Source organism: Scomber scombrus, chromosome 23, assembly GCF_963691925.1.
Source record: "Scomber scombrus chromosome 23, fScoSco1.1, whole genome shotgun sequence".
NCBI lineage: Eukaryota > Metazoa > Chordata > Actinopteri > Scombriformes > Scombridae > Scomber > Scomber scombrus.
The window spans coordinates 2,995,805-3,009,482 of NC_084992.1; the positions used below are offsets into that span (position 1 = coordinate 2,995,805).

Genomic DNA, 13,678 nt, shown 5'->3' on the forward strand with positions numbered 1-13,678 from the left:
ATTTAATGCAGCTGTAATAACAATAAGTTGAATCTTTCTTTATCTTTATTTCACCCTATAGTGGTTTGGCAGTGTGAGAATCAGTAATACTATAATAATTTCTGTGCATTTCCTCCAGTTGGGATGTGGTTCAGTTTAAGGTTCAGTTTTAAACAGTCATGGTTGTTGAAGTGGAGCAGAGAGGACAGCAGCTCTCTACTCTTCATTGGTGGTAAATATTTCATCTACTTCCTTTTTTACGAAATGGCACACAAAGCACTCAAGCACTCGGGGAACCCAGAAAGTCACGGTGTGTGTTGGTGAGAAAGAGTTTGAATTGCGTTCTTAAGATGAAAAGCATGTCACTTTACTTTTTCCATCCATTTTTCTTTTTTTTTTCCCTTTTCTATTCTTTTGCTTCCCTTCCCTCCCTTTGCGTCCACTCCATCTGGGTCACTACACTTCAGTCACATTAATTAACGCCATAACAAGAGGCTACTGGTAGGGGGCGACACACACACACAGAGACGCACAGTATTTCTGTTTTAAATGTAATATTTTGATTTGTAACATTATAGAAACACCAAATGATGTTAGTGAATTAACATCAGATTAAAGTTCATGTTATCTTTACAGTATATGCACTTGACTCTGTCTCTCTCATGTTGTTATCTTTTTATTTGTCTTCTAAGTAGGACATGTATTCCCACATGTCGTAGTCAGAACACGAGTACAGCATATTTACTTCTAGTTCACCTCTTTCTCTGTTTTGTTTTCTCCTCTATCCTCTCCCTCTCCCTTACCTCTTTTCTCCTCCCTCAGCACACGTTTCCTCACCTTCCTCGTCCTCTCTCTTTCCTTATCTTATATCTCCATCTGTGACCTCTCAGTCCATCTCACCCCTCTTTTATAACTCCTTTGCTCCTCCTCCTCCTCTTGTAGTGCCGGCATGTTGCTGATGGAGCACCGGATTGTTTCTCTCAATTATTCAGAAACATTAAAGCCACGTTCATGTTAACAGAATCTCTCTGCTATGTTTTATTCAGTGTGTACTTCAGATAAACTGGGAACACGCAGCTATGCAATGCAAACAGTTGAGTAACGGTGTGTATATCTCTATTTATGTCTAACTGCGGGAGTAGAAATCATATTGAGATTTTTAAATCAGAAATATGCATACGACTGATGCACATATACTGACTTAAAGCCTTGTGTCCTCTCATGTCCACTGTTCTGAGAGCAGGTGGAATTTGATTGACAGCAGTCAACACCATCAGAGAGCAGGAGCAGGTGACTGGGCCTCGAGGTGGTGGGTTGCCAGGGAAGATTTATGGTTTTTGTGACAACATTGCACCGTACTTCTTGTCTTCATCACGCCAAGCTGTAAAAGGATGGACTTGATGGGGTGTCTATGTGTTTAAGGTTGGCATGTCCAAACTATTCCATAAAGGACCATGTGGTTTTCATTCCAAACAAGTAGGAGCACATCAGGCTTGACTCATTTAATCAACTGATCTCAGTCTTCAAGATAGTTGAGTGGTCGAATCATTCGCTCTTGATTAGTTTGAACAAAATCCTGCAGGCACACAGCCCTTTATGGAATAGTTTGGAGATGCCTGGTGAGGGGTCCATGATTTTCTGTTAATTATGCACTGTTACGATGTAAACATGGTCGAAGTCAAAAGCCAGGGCTCGAACAAGCTGACCTGAAGGGCAGTGTAAAGGATCTGTATCAGTAAAATTAGTTTTTTAACTGCAAAGATATTCCAGTAGAGCCCCAGAATAAAAACATAGACCTGGAATTGTAGCTTTTTCCAGTATCTATAGAACAATGCTACTTGCTGTAACCTGTAAAATTACTAAATTTGAATCATTATTCATCAAATAGGCCTGAATGAATTTGCACCCTCACATTTCCCAAACCGTTTTACTTCACACTGCACTTAGATAGATATCTGTTGGCTATCTAAAATGACGGATGGAAATCCAGTGAGAAACATCAGCTATAGCAGTGATAACGCTAACACAGACTACACAAAGTTAGCTCTGCTGCTGCGTTTGATAAATGTTGGGTGTGGGGGTTAAAGATGAATTTGTGCTATCTGTATGGCTAACCCTTAGGGTGACCAGGTGTCCGGATTTAGGCCGGACAGTCCGGATTTTTAATGCCCTGTCCGGCGTCCGGCGCAGCATCAAGCCGGACACGTATTTGTCCTCCTTTTTGAGGCACTAGGCTTGAAGAGCGGAGTTTTTTCATCTTTGCTGGGCTGCAGCGCAATAGCCAATCATAGACCGTAAAAAAATGCCCCCAACGCAGTAACATATCAAATGATTGGCTAAGAGCGGTGTGACGGTGTCAGATACAAATCTGCTTATCATTGGTTAAAAAGGTAAACAAGGGTCCATGTGCTGCTGCGGCATGACATTGACAGAAAGTTAGCATCATGCCAAAACGCAAGACCTCGTTTAATTCTGAATGGATAAAAGAGCATGAATTTATAACGAAAAGCAGTCGAGACTCATACCATGGCTTCTGCACACTTTGTCGATGTGATGTCGACGTAAGTAGTCAGGGGAAAGCTGCAATTGAACGGCATGCGGGTACGGATAAACATAAAAGTAATAAACGTGCGGCAGGTACTTCTTCAATGAGGACATTTTTTCGTGAAGTTTCGTCACCCCTGGATGACAAGATAACCGCTGCGGGCCTGTGCAAGGTGTACCATGCTGTAAAGCATCACCAGTCCTACAGAAGTTTAGACTGCGGCATGAAAGTGGACCGGGAGATTTTCAGTGACTCGCCCACAGCTAAAGGGATGGCCTGTGGCCGAACAAAAGCCAAGGCATTGTGCAAGAACGTCATCGCTCCCTATTCGGTACAGGAACAACAGCTGTTGATCCTGAGCTGCTACAGAGGGTGAATGTGGAGTTTGCTTAAATACAGGTCTGCTGCACACACACAGACACTGAAGACAAGTCCCCAAAAGACCGAAGCACTTTAGAAATGCTATGCTTTTTGAGCAGTTGAATGTTTTTTTGTTTGTTTGTTTGTTTTTTACAACCTCCTTTGTTGTTTATATAAAAGGTTATTCAGGCTTTTTTAAAAAGCATTTTTTTTAATTATATATGTTACCTGTTAATTGTTGTTTACATTTAAGTCCACACATGTTATGCTTTGTGGCACTCTGCACTTGAAAAGATTCATCTCAGTGGTCACTTTTTGAACACCACAATGTATTGAATAAATACAAATATTGTTAACAAACACTTGACTTTAATATTTTTTCCTATTCAGCCACACAAACATCATCTTTAAACCACTCAAAATTGTACTATAAATAAGAGTATACCAGAGTCCTATGTACACCATAGTAATTTATTGATATGCTGCATAATGTCCTCCTTTTTGGTGTCATGGAAATGGTCACCCTACTAACCCTTGCTCCATTTTGTCTCTCATAAATAATGAGATGTGATGGCACCAGGAAGCTTTGAGGGTTTTACTACTACCAAAGGCTAGAAGCACCTGTGAGCTGTGGAAGTACAACTTATACTGAGGAAGGTTTAGGCAAGTCTCACAAACCTGACAAACTGATTCTGAGATTTCCTAAAATGACCACTGTGCTATAGATGTAACAACATCATTTAAAGTAAACAACATGACCTTTCCTCTGGTGACACCCTCAGGTCAGACTTCACATTTCTAAAAAGGAGCTGAGTTTGTCGACCCAAATACCTGAAATGTTATCAGCAAGTCCCGTGACCTCCCAGTCTTGTGATTGGTTGGCTGGTAGATGTTTAGTTTGGGGAGTAAAGTTAAATCAATTAAACAAACATAGTGACAGGCACTACTGTGGTTAAAAATAAAAATTTGTCCCAGTTTTTCAATTTGCCATCCAAAGTATAATATGTGTATTCACAGTGCGTCTAAGTGAAGTGAGAGCATCAATAAAGGCATACAAAATATTTTGAGTGTTAAAAATGGCCTCAGTTTAAAGGTTTTGATGCCACCTAAATGCTAAAAGTTACTGCGATTCAGTGGTGGGAAAAGGATTCAGATTATTTTGTAAAACAATACTCAACTACAAGTAAAAGTCCTGCATTCAAAATCTCACTGAAGTACAGCAAAATGTATTGAAATGTGTAAGCAGCATTTTACTGTTAGATGGTCAAGTTTGAGTAAGTTTTGACTATTTTATACACAGTTAAGTGGTTTAGTCAAGTGATTTCTAACCTATGGGCTGGGCTCACAAGATTAATCTGGTGGCACGTTTTCTTATGTAAGATTGTAATGTGGCTGTCAGATGAATTTATTTGAGTAAAAAGTACAAGTACAACCTCTGATATGTAGTGGAGTATAATATAAAGTAGCAGTAAATGGAAGTACCTCAAAATTGTCCTTAGTGCTTGAGTACATGTGCTTGTGCTTGACACCAATGCTGTTGTTGCTGGGATGGGTGTGTTTAATGTGCAGTGTGGTCAGATGGTCTGCAGAGGGAACTCTAGGATCACAGTAAACTGTACCATAAAGAACGCAGCCTCCACTTTTATTACATTGTTATGGTGATGATTCACTAATTGAACTTATTCCAAAGTACTGAAGGAAATCACTTATGAACTCAACACCATATTACAATTTTACATTCAATTTAATGTTGAAAATTACTAAACTCTTGCTTTCTTCCATTGGATCAGTCACACTGTAAAACATCTGTGTGGCTCCCCTTTATTTTAGGGAGTAAGGATTCAGCCACTAGGGGGAGCTGCTGCTTTATGTATCAAAATATAGGACCGGCTCTATCAGTTCTAAAGTTAATCATTAGTAATTACTTATGTAGTAAAAGTGGAATAACACTATTGGTTTTGATGTAATAATAAATCATGAAGCTTAATTATATTGATATTTGTGTAATTTATACTGTTTGCAATAGACAGACAAGGAAGGCAGGATTACCAACCAGGCCCCAAAAACCCAAATTAGAATTATATTTTGCAGTAGCTATAGCATTAGTGACACATATTGCTTTAAAATGGCTCTTTTATGTAATACCAGTGGCATTTTAAAGCAGCAGGACACTTACCTTAAAGTTACTAGCATTATTTTTAGTTTAAGAAACTATTATATAAAGTGAGGGGGAATACAGAGAGGGGTACAGAGAGTGAGACATTTCTTCCTCCTGACTTGAACTGGCGAGGCGCCCAAAATCATACACACCCCCTCCAGAGCACTGGATTACCAACCAGGCCTCAAAAGCCCCATTTTATACTCCTATGCTGTGGGTGTACATCATTTTATTAATTTCACATTTGTTTGTGATTAATCAGTTGCACAATTGTACAAGCACACGTACAATATCAACTATTATAGGTCCCTCATCTTCCATTTTGTGGTGCTAACCTTTGCCCCACATGCAACCATGCAAAGAACTCTGTAGAACTGTAGTAGTTATATAGCATTAATGACACATATTGCTTTAAAATGGCTGTTTTTTTGTATTACTAGTGGCTATTTAAAGCAGCAGGACACTTACCTTATAGTTACTAGCATTAGTTTTAGTTTAAGAAACTATTACATAAAGACAGGGGGAAGCCAGAGAGGGGTACAGAGAGTGAGACATTTCTTCCTCCTGACTTGAACTGGCTTGGCGCCCAAAATCGTACACACCCCCTCCAGAACACTGGTCGCTGACGTCAGGAGAGGTCGGATCCTGATTGGACGGCTGCAGCTCGGCTTTAAAATGCCCTCGAGCCGAGCCTCCGAGCTCATCAGCAACAGCCTGTGGGCGACTAACGGCTCGAGACAGCTGCTGGAACTCTGGACACCTGTTGCCACGGAGACAGGACCAGGCGGGAAAATAAGAAATAAAAGGAAACGAAACTAAACTAACAAAGGTTAGTTTCTGTAGTTGCAATTTTGACTTTGCTGTCTATTTAGGCAGTGATTATTATAGTAAAGCTATGATGGCCTTTAAATAACATTGTAAATATCAATAATCTATTATTCTTCTTTGTTATATGGCATCTGGATTTTTTTATTAATGTTTTTTTTTGCTATTAAATTTATATATATATAACATAGTGAAACAAGTGCAGTTATTGCAGTAAATAAATAAAAAGTAGAAGAATAAACAGAATAAAACAAAATAAATCTGGTCAAACAAGTAAGTAAGCTGCAAGTACAAAACTGAAATTTGGAGATAAATGGAAAAAATAAGATTGTACCATGTATCAAAAAATGGGGTAGCAGGTTTTCCTTCCTTAAAACAAACAAAATTGTAGTAATATTTATTCCTGTAAGGTTTGGTTTAATAGTTCTCTCATGCTTATTTCCTTCCTCTTTTTGTGGTCTAAGTAATATTTATTTTTTATTAGCTTAATGCTACTTCCTAGAGTACATATATGATTCAATCTTAAAATCTGCTCCAGAAATAACTCACCTATATTAGCCTGAAATTGGATACCAGTATGTGTGTATAGCCTCTTGATCCACTTATGTGTGCGCTCATGTGCGCATGTGCAGTGTTGTGTTTTGACAACACCAGTGGTCACATGCGTTTCTGTGTACTCACTCTGCTTGAATGCCAAATAAAGGTCAGTTAGGTGACAGCTTAAAGTTATAACCTCACCTGACTACCTGGGACTTGGGGCCAATGAGTTTTTATTGCAACACTGCAGCAGTTGGTTTTGCACTTCTATTGGTATTGGCCACTAATCCAGTTTTATGTACTTTGACAAAACCTTTTTTTTTTTTACACTGATAGTGCTGCAAAATGCAAAAACTATGTCATAGGTAATTGGGTGAAAGGGGACCACTTCAGATCCACCAATAACTCAGTAACTATTTTTTTTTGCTTTGATTTTCTATCAGCAGTGTTTTTTTAAAGTCTCTTTTAAAAAAGTCTAATTTTCAAATGTAGACAGACTCATTTTTAGAGCCTGGCCTTGGTTTAGCTGACATGTAATGGATAGTAGACAACACACAGTGCTAAAACACAGCAGGGAATGGAGGACTATTTGTGGAGTAAGCACACAGTGGAGGAAGATATGATTGATAGGATGATAGGAAGGTAGAGAGAATGATAGTATTGTTAATGTCAGCCAGCTTGGAGCATTACATTCCTTCAACTCTTGCCAACAGCAGACTCCCTCGCTCCTTTTCCTCTTTCAAGTTTCAGCTTGGGTCTCATCAGGATCTCACAGCTGCATAACTCACTTAATTTGTGTTAATGTGGTTGCAAAAATAGCAATCTCATTATACACTTGTGAACATTGTTCCCTGGTCTCACATCTCTACAACAGTTTCACAACCTTTTGGTTGGCAGGCAAGAATTAATCAACAATTTTGATAATGGATTAATCATTTACCTAATCTATCTGGCAAAGCTGTCCAACATCCTCTGCCTCTAGCTTGTTAAATGTGAGATCAAAACACTTTTCTCAGTTTTATGTCCATGCAAATTAAATATATAAAGTTTTCAAGTGTTGGTTGGTCAAAAAGAGCAATTTGAAGATTTCAGATGACAATCACTGGAGAAATATTTAGGAAAATCACTGTTAATTCCAGCACTAATTAAATGCATTTTGTTCTTTCTTTTTTATTTCAGAAATCCGCCACCTGGCCAGGTGTTTCCACTTTTAAAAGAAAAAATCTCCACAGCTGTTAAAGACAGTCAACCATGTCATCCACAGTGCTGCTGAATCTCCTGCGTTGTGGTCGCTCAACCATCAACAGACAGACTTTCCTCACAGTACGCTCCTCACCAGAAACCCTCACAGCTTCTGGGCAGGTAATGTGTTTTTATTACCATGTCCTAAAAAGTGATTCATAAAACAAGATTAAAGACAAAACAACTCAATCCAACTGTATCAGACTGTAAGCATGGGATATATGGATAAATCCTTTGTCGTTTATCCATTTCTGTACACATTTTCACACCAAACTTGCTGTTTTTTTAACATAATTCTAAAAAAATCTCACATTGAGAAAAAGCTCCTCATGTCATCAAATGAGGAAAAACTAAGCGAACATTTTTATATAAGCTCTCATTTGTCTTTTTTTTCATATAAAATATTTACTATGCCACTGATGTTAAATCTTTCTCAAAACCGAGTTTAAACATTAAAACCCTTTTTTCCCCTTTTAAAAAAATGATGGCCCAGCAGGTGGGTGAGGCGTTATGCGGGGTGGTTGCCGTGCGGCAGGCCAGCGGCGGGGTGCACCGTTATGACAGTGGCAGCGTCCGGCCGGTCACCTGGGACTCATTTGGTATCTGGGACGACAGGATAGAAGAACCAATCCTCCTGCCCTCCAGTATCAAATATGGAAAACCCATTCCAAAGGTAAATGGGAGGAACAGGGGATGGATGAATGTGTTATTAATGAATGGATGAGAGGATGAGTAGATTAACTATTGAGTAGATTGATAGGGTAGATAATGGGTTAACAGATTGATGAATGTTTAAATAAATGGATGTATTGCATAAGTGGATGAGAGGGTGAATAAAGTGAATGGATAATATGTTGGATGAATGAATGGATAAATCATTGGTGACATGATCAGTTAGATATGTGGATGAATGATACATAGATTGATGTATGGATAATTAGGGCGAATAAATAAATAAATAGATAGTCTAATGAATGAGTGGATCATTAGATGGACTTTGGATGATGAAGTGATGAACTGACTGTCTTTTTTATCTTAGGTCAGTCTTTCGCGTGTTGGCAGCGCGTCTGTTTTGGGTCTCAGGAAGCAGAATGAGGACCGTCTCCGTGTGTCCCGTATCAATGACAACCTGCTGTACTTCGCTGTGTTCGACGGCCACGGCGGCCCGCACGCTGCTGACTACTGCTACACCTTCATGGAGAAATTTATCAGGTTCAAATTTATAAAATGTTCACATTTTCACAATATTTAAACTGATAAAGGTTTCTTGTGCAATACTGATACAGTTATTGAATATTCCTGAACAGAGATGCTTTGGAGGAGGAAGATGATCTGGAGAAAGTTTTGAAGAAAGCCTTTCTGAATGCTGACAAAGCTCTATTCCAACACCTCAGCTACTTCAACAACCGTAAGACACACACACACAAAACTACTTTACTATCCATACTAACTTTCAAGTATATTTTGTGCCGAAGGTGTGTGATTGTGTGAATATTAATCCCTAGTGTGCATGCGTGACCAAGTGTACCGTGCTCAAGCACGGTACACTTGCACTCACACTAGCCAAATAATCCGGATTTTAGGGGGCAAACGTGCTTGAGCACGGTACGATTGCCTAGTGTGAGTACGCCCTTGGTGACCGTTCTCGCCACTGTTCAGGCAACTATCGTGCATTTAGAAATCCCTAGATTTCAGTAGGCCAAGATCTCTGATCATCTGGTATTGCAAGACTCGATGAAATTACACATTTAAGTTGCTAAGTTTTGAAAGTACAAGAGACACATGGAGCAAGTAGAGTAAAAGTCGCACTAAGGAAGATAAAAGGAATAGGAAAATGAAATCAGGAGAGTAGTCTCTTAAAATATAATGGATGTAAACCATTCAAGGCAATAATGGAAAACTGTGCTGAAAGAGTTAAAAAATACTATAATGCAAGTGACAGAAGTTCAAAAATGTCAATTAAGGTCAACTGAGAAAGTAAACAGAGACATTCAGAAGTGAAGTTTGAATCAATCACAACACTCTGCTGCACATTACCAAATAAAACTAAAAAAATACAGCATGTAAAATGTGCTTGCAGGTGGTTACTCTTTATACTAAATACTCATCAATCATCATCACTCTCTTCCTCCTCAGCCTCTTTCCTGACAGCCGGCACCACAGCGACGGTTGCTCTGTTACGGGACGGCATTGAGCTGGTGGTCGGGAGCGCCGGTGACAGCCGGGCGATGCTGTGCAGGAAAGGAAAAGCCAGCATGCTCACTAAAGATCACACACCTGACCGCAAGGACGAGAGACGAAGGTAAGCTTTGTCTTCTCTCCCCCTTTGTTTACTTCTACAGCTGCTGTTACTATGACAACTGTCACCTAGTGTGATTAGTGTTACTTCTACTGCAGCTACTACTAAAGCACAAATACATGTAAAATAATTATATGAGCAAACTCTAACTATACTATTTATACATATGATGTTAAGAAGGAATAAAAGCATGCAGGTTACAGTACATGGGAAAAGGAAAATAAGACTTAATCATTACATTAACAGTGTGTTTGTTGGGGAAGTTTGACATCAGGGACTTTACCAGTTGGCAGCTGAACAGTTCTGCATTCAGTGCTGTTTGGATGGAAAGTACAATAAGGAAGAAAAAAGATGAAAGCAACCTGACAGCATTATGAAGGCTGACAGTCAGAGCATTGTTCAATGTTTAAGAAAGCCCTGTTTACATGGGAGTATTTCTTTTTCTGAGATGTGTTCCTCTTCCTTTTAGTTGCATCTTAGTTGCATATACTGCACAGAAAGAATAGCAGAGTTGGTTCATAGGTAATACTGATTCAAAGTGAGCAGTGGCACAGAAGGGTTCAGGTTTTCCCACACGTCGTTGTGTATAAATAGACTCTACAGTATGTTGGACTGTGGCTGTCGGCCAGAGCTCGAGTCACTGCCTTGCTCAAGGACACTTATGCATAGGTGAAATGCGAGCACAGCTGCAGGTTGACAGGTTTGGGTTTCCCTTTAGATAATCACAGCTCATATTATGTAACAGTGGAATAAGGCTATGTTTAACTTTGAATGTCATCCAAATGTTAACAGTTCAGTTATTTTCTGAATCTGTGACCTACAGACATATAAAGTCAAGCCATGCAGGTTGGAGCTTTTCATGAGTGTAGGTCCCTTGAAATGAGCTTTCCAAATATCTCAAAAAAATCTACCGAAATACACCGAAAAGCTTAGTTAATGTGCTTCATCAGGATTTTTTCTGGTGTGATATGATCAGTGACTAAACAACCCACCAACTGATGCTAAATTATGATTAGCACAATGGGTTACATGACTGTTTCATAAAAGGTCTACTGCAATACTTTAAGTACATGAAGGCCATAATACTTATGTATTTTTACTTGAGTAGGATTTTTCATGCAGGACTTCTTCTTGTATTGGAGTATTTTTACATTAGTGTATTGGTACTTTCACTAAAGTAAAGGATCTGAAATCTTCTTCCACCACTGGTATTTTCAGGATCCAGAGTTTTGGGGGCTTTGTGACGTGGAACAGTCTGGGTCAGGCTAATGTTAACGGGCGGCTAGCCATGACTCGCAGCATTGGAGACTTCCACCTGAAAACCAGTGGCGTCATCCCTGACCCAGACACGCGACGGATCAATGTGAGTCCCAGTGAAAGTTCATCTGCGATTTTTTAGATTAAAGAAGTTTGATTTGGACACATTTTGCATTTAAAGAGTTGTAAGAAAATCCAAAAACACATCAATGAGCCACAGCACTGCACTACACGACATGTTCCTATGTTCATGAAGAAGGTAGTAACCTTTAGCTTGTTTTAAAAAAGCTCTTAAGAATAAAAATTGCAATAGAAAAAAAGTAACCACCAATATGGAGAAGTAGTTCTGTTTATAGACCTTTACTAGCTTATTCCGCTACATATCCAGACCTCCTCACTTTGCACTTTTAAAAAAAAAAAAAGGAGAGAGAGAGGGGAATGACCTGCAGCATAGGTCTCTGCCCAGATTCATAACAGGGATGCTGTGATTACGTGGCATGCGCTCTAACTGCTCGACCACCAGGGCGCTCCCTGTACTGAAGCTCTTTGAGTAATTCATAATCTGGAAAAAAGTCAAAAGGTTGTGATATGTTGCGCAACTAGCTGAGATTCAAAACAGGACTGTATGTCCACACAGTGTAGTGGTAGGTTATATCATCAGGATTTGTCCTCAGTGTAGTATTTATTGTCTGTATCAGAGTCAGAGAGATCCATCCGGTGGTTGAGATATTTAATTTTAGATCACAGTGCTGCCATCCAACTTCTGCCCTGTAATTGGATAACTCCAGAAACTGACAGCTGCATAGAAACATGAGATCCTGAGCTCTCCGTTTGTCTACGCAGATCCAGCACGCCAATGATTCCTTCCTGGCTCTGACCACTGACGGCATCAACTTCCTGCTGAGCGATCAGGAGATCTGTGATGCCATCACACAGTGCCATGACCCTACAGAGGCTGCGGACGTCATCACTCAGCAGGTATCAGATTCTCATGTAACCCTCTTGCTCTCACTCTCTGATGCAACAAATTGTGGATGCCACATAAGCATGATTGTTGAAAGGCACTCTGGGAGATGTAGGAAAATCAATAACTGTGGAAAAGTTAAGAGGAATGTAAGTTAATGACAAACAATGTGTGTTTTTAAGGCGCTGCAGTACGGCTCAGAGGACAATGCCACCATCGTCATCGTCCCCTTTGGCGCCTGGGGGAAGCAACAGAGTTCCACCGCAGTCTACAGTATGAGCAGGAACTTTGCTTCAAGTGGGAGATGGGCGTAGAGGATATACACATGCAAAAGCATCACAGAGCTCTGAAGCTGTCACCAAAATGATTTAAACAAGACTTTGACTTGAAGGACACAAATATTTTTGATCTTTTTCCAATTGATCTGGCAACAAACCCAAATTCATCTGATGACACCCGTGACCCGTTGGAGACCCACAGCAATGTTGGCTTTGTACACATCTTTAGTGTTGATGTCCTTGTTTTCGCTGCCAGATGAACAGTGTATATAGAGTGTATATGAAAGTTTTGTACATAGAGAGAGGTTTGCTACAGTGTTTGTATGTTAAGTTTGTAAAACCGTGTACTTGCATGTTCAGATGAAACATTTTAACATCCTTCCTGTATTTTTTCAGAAAAGGTTATTTTAGCCCCAAAATAACCACTTTCGTATTAAAAGTATTCATAAAACCAAAATGTAGCTATATTACTGTGTGTTCAGACAGAGCACAAAGTGAATTTTAGACATACTGTGATTACAATCAATTGAAAGATGTGGTTAGACGATGCCTCCGCACAATTTGAACGTGTTTCAGATTGAGTATCCCAGAGCTCAGCGTCCAATGTACAGTTGGAAAGTTGTCTGTTTGGGGTGAATAAACACAAATAGTTCAACGGTCAAATGCGTGCAAAGGAGGCGAGGCGAAAATGTCCATCTGAATGCAGCACTGGTCATTTGTCAAAATAAGTTGCTGTCCAGTGAAAACCATTTAGCTCCAGTTTGGTGGCTCAAGGCTTTTATTGCTTTTTACTATGTCGCATGATAAGGGTATACAGGGCACAAAACACCAAATACAAAAATATAGACTGCATGAATCAAAAACTCACATGTCAACATCGCTTTTTTATATGACCAAAGAAACACAAAATACAAAAGCCGCTCCGTAGACAATGTTTAGAGAACAAGGGTCAAGTTATCTCATGTTGGAGGAGTGATCACAAAACTAAAGAAAAGCTGTTTTACGATGCGTATTTTCTGCACTTACAGTTATACTTTTTGTCTTGGTCTCTCTTTTAAAAGATAAAGAAATGAACCAATAAAAGAAAATACTACTACTGAAAATCTAAAACTATGATTGTATCATCTCTTGTGTCGGTTATCCACCAAGATGTTTTTAAACAACACACTGAATCCCCTACTAGCTTCTGAGCTCTGACCTTTGACTCCTGACTTCTCTCAGACCATCCAATGAG

The 13,678-nt window shown here is 39.5% G+C and overlaps 2 protein-coding genes across 3 annotated transcripts in view; one reads left to right on the plus strand and one right to left on the minus strand.

Moving 5' to 3' along the window:
- Positions 1–13,678, minus strand: part of LOC134006179 (zinc finger protein 208-like) — a 1,001,836-nt gene that overhangs the window by 49,175 nt on the left and 938,983 nt on the right. The gene's annotated exons all lie outside the window — the stretch shown is intronic.
- ppm1ka (protein phosphatase, Mg2+/Mn2+ dependent 1Ka) lies at positions 5,717–13,560 on the plus strand. Of its 2 annotated transcripts, none has more exons than XM_062445288.1 (9): positions 5,717–5,871; positions 7,584–7,766; positions 8,140–8,319; positions 8,686–8,858; positions 8,954–9,054; positions 9,783–9,948; positions 11,164–11,308; positions 12,046–12,180; positions 12,349–13,560. In XM_062445288.1, the coding sequence occupies exons 2-9, from the start codon at positions 7,656–7,658 to the stop codon at positions 12,478–12,480; spliced, it is 1,143 nt and encodes a 380-aa protein (XP_062301272.1). In that variant the 5' UTR covers positions 5,717–5,871; positions 7,584–7,655; the 3' UTR covers positions 12,481–13,560. The 2 variants fall into 2 exon arrangements, with proteins under 2 accessions (XP_062301272.1, XP_062301273.1); XM_062445289.1 differs by having other exon boundaries at positions 8,143–8,319.

What these genes read in the sequence shown, in the direction of transcription:
- ppm1ka (XM_062445288.1), top strand. Translation starts at nt 7,656, where the DNA reads ATGTCATCCACAGTGCTGCTGAATCTCCTGCGTTGTGGTCGCTCAACC. An exon ending in CCTCAGCTACTTCAACAACC is followed by an intron (nt 9,055 to 9,782) that starts GTAAGACACACA and finishes CTTCCTCCTCAG; the next exon opens with CCTCTTTCCTGACAGCCGGC. An exon ending in CGGACGTCATCACTCAGCAG is followed by an intron (nt 12,181 to 12,348) that starts GTATCAGATTCT and finishes TGTGTTTTTAAG; the next exon opens with GCGCTGCAGTACGGCTCAGA.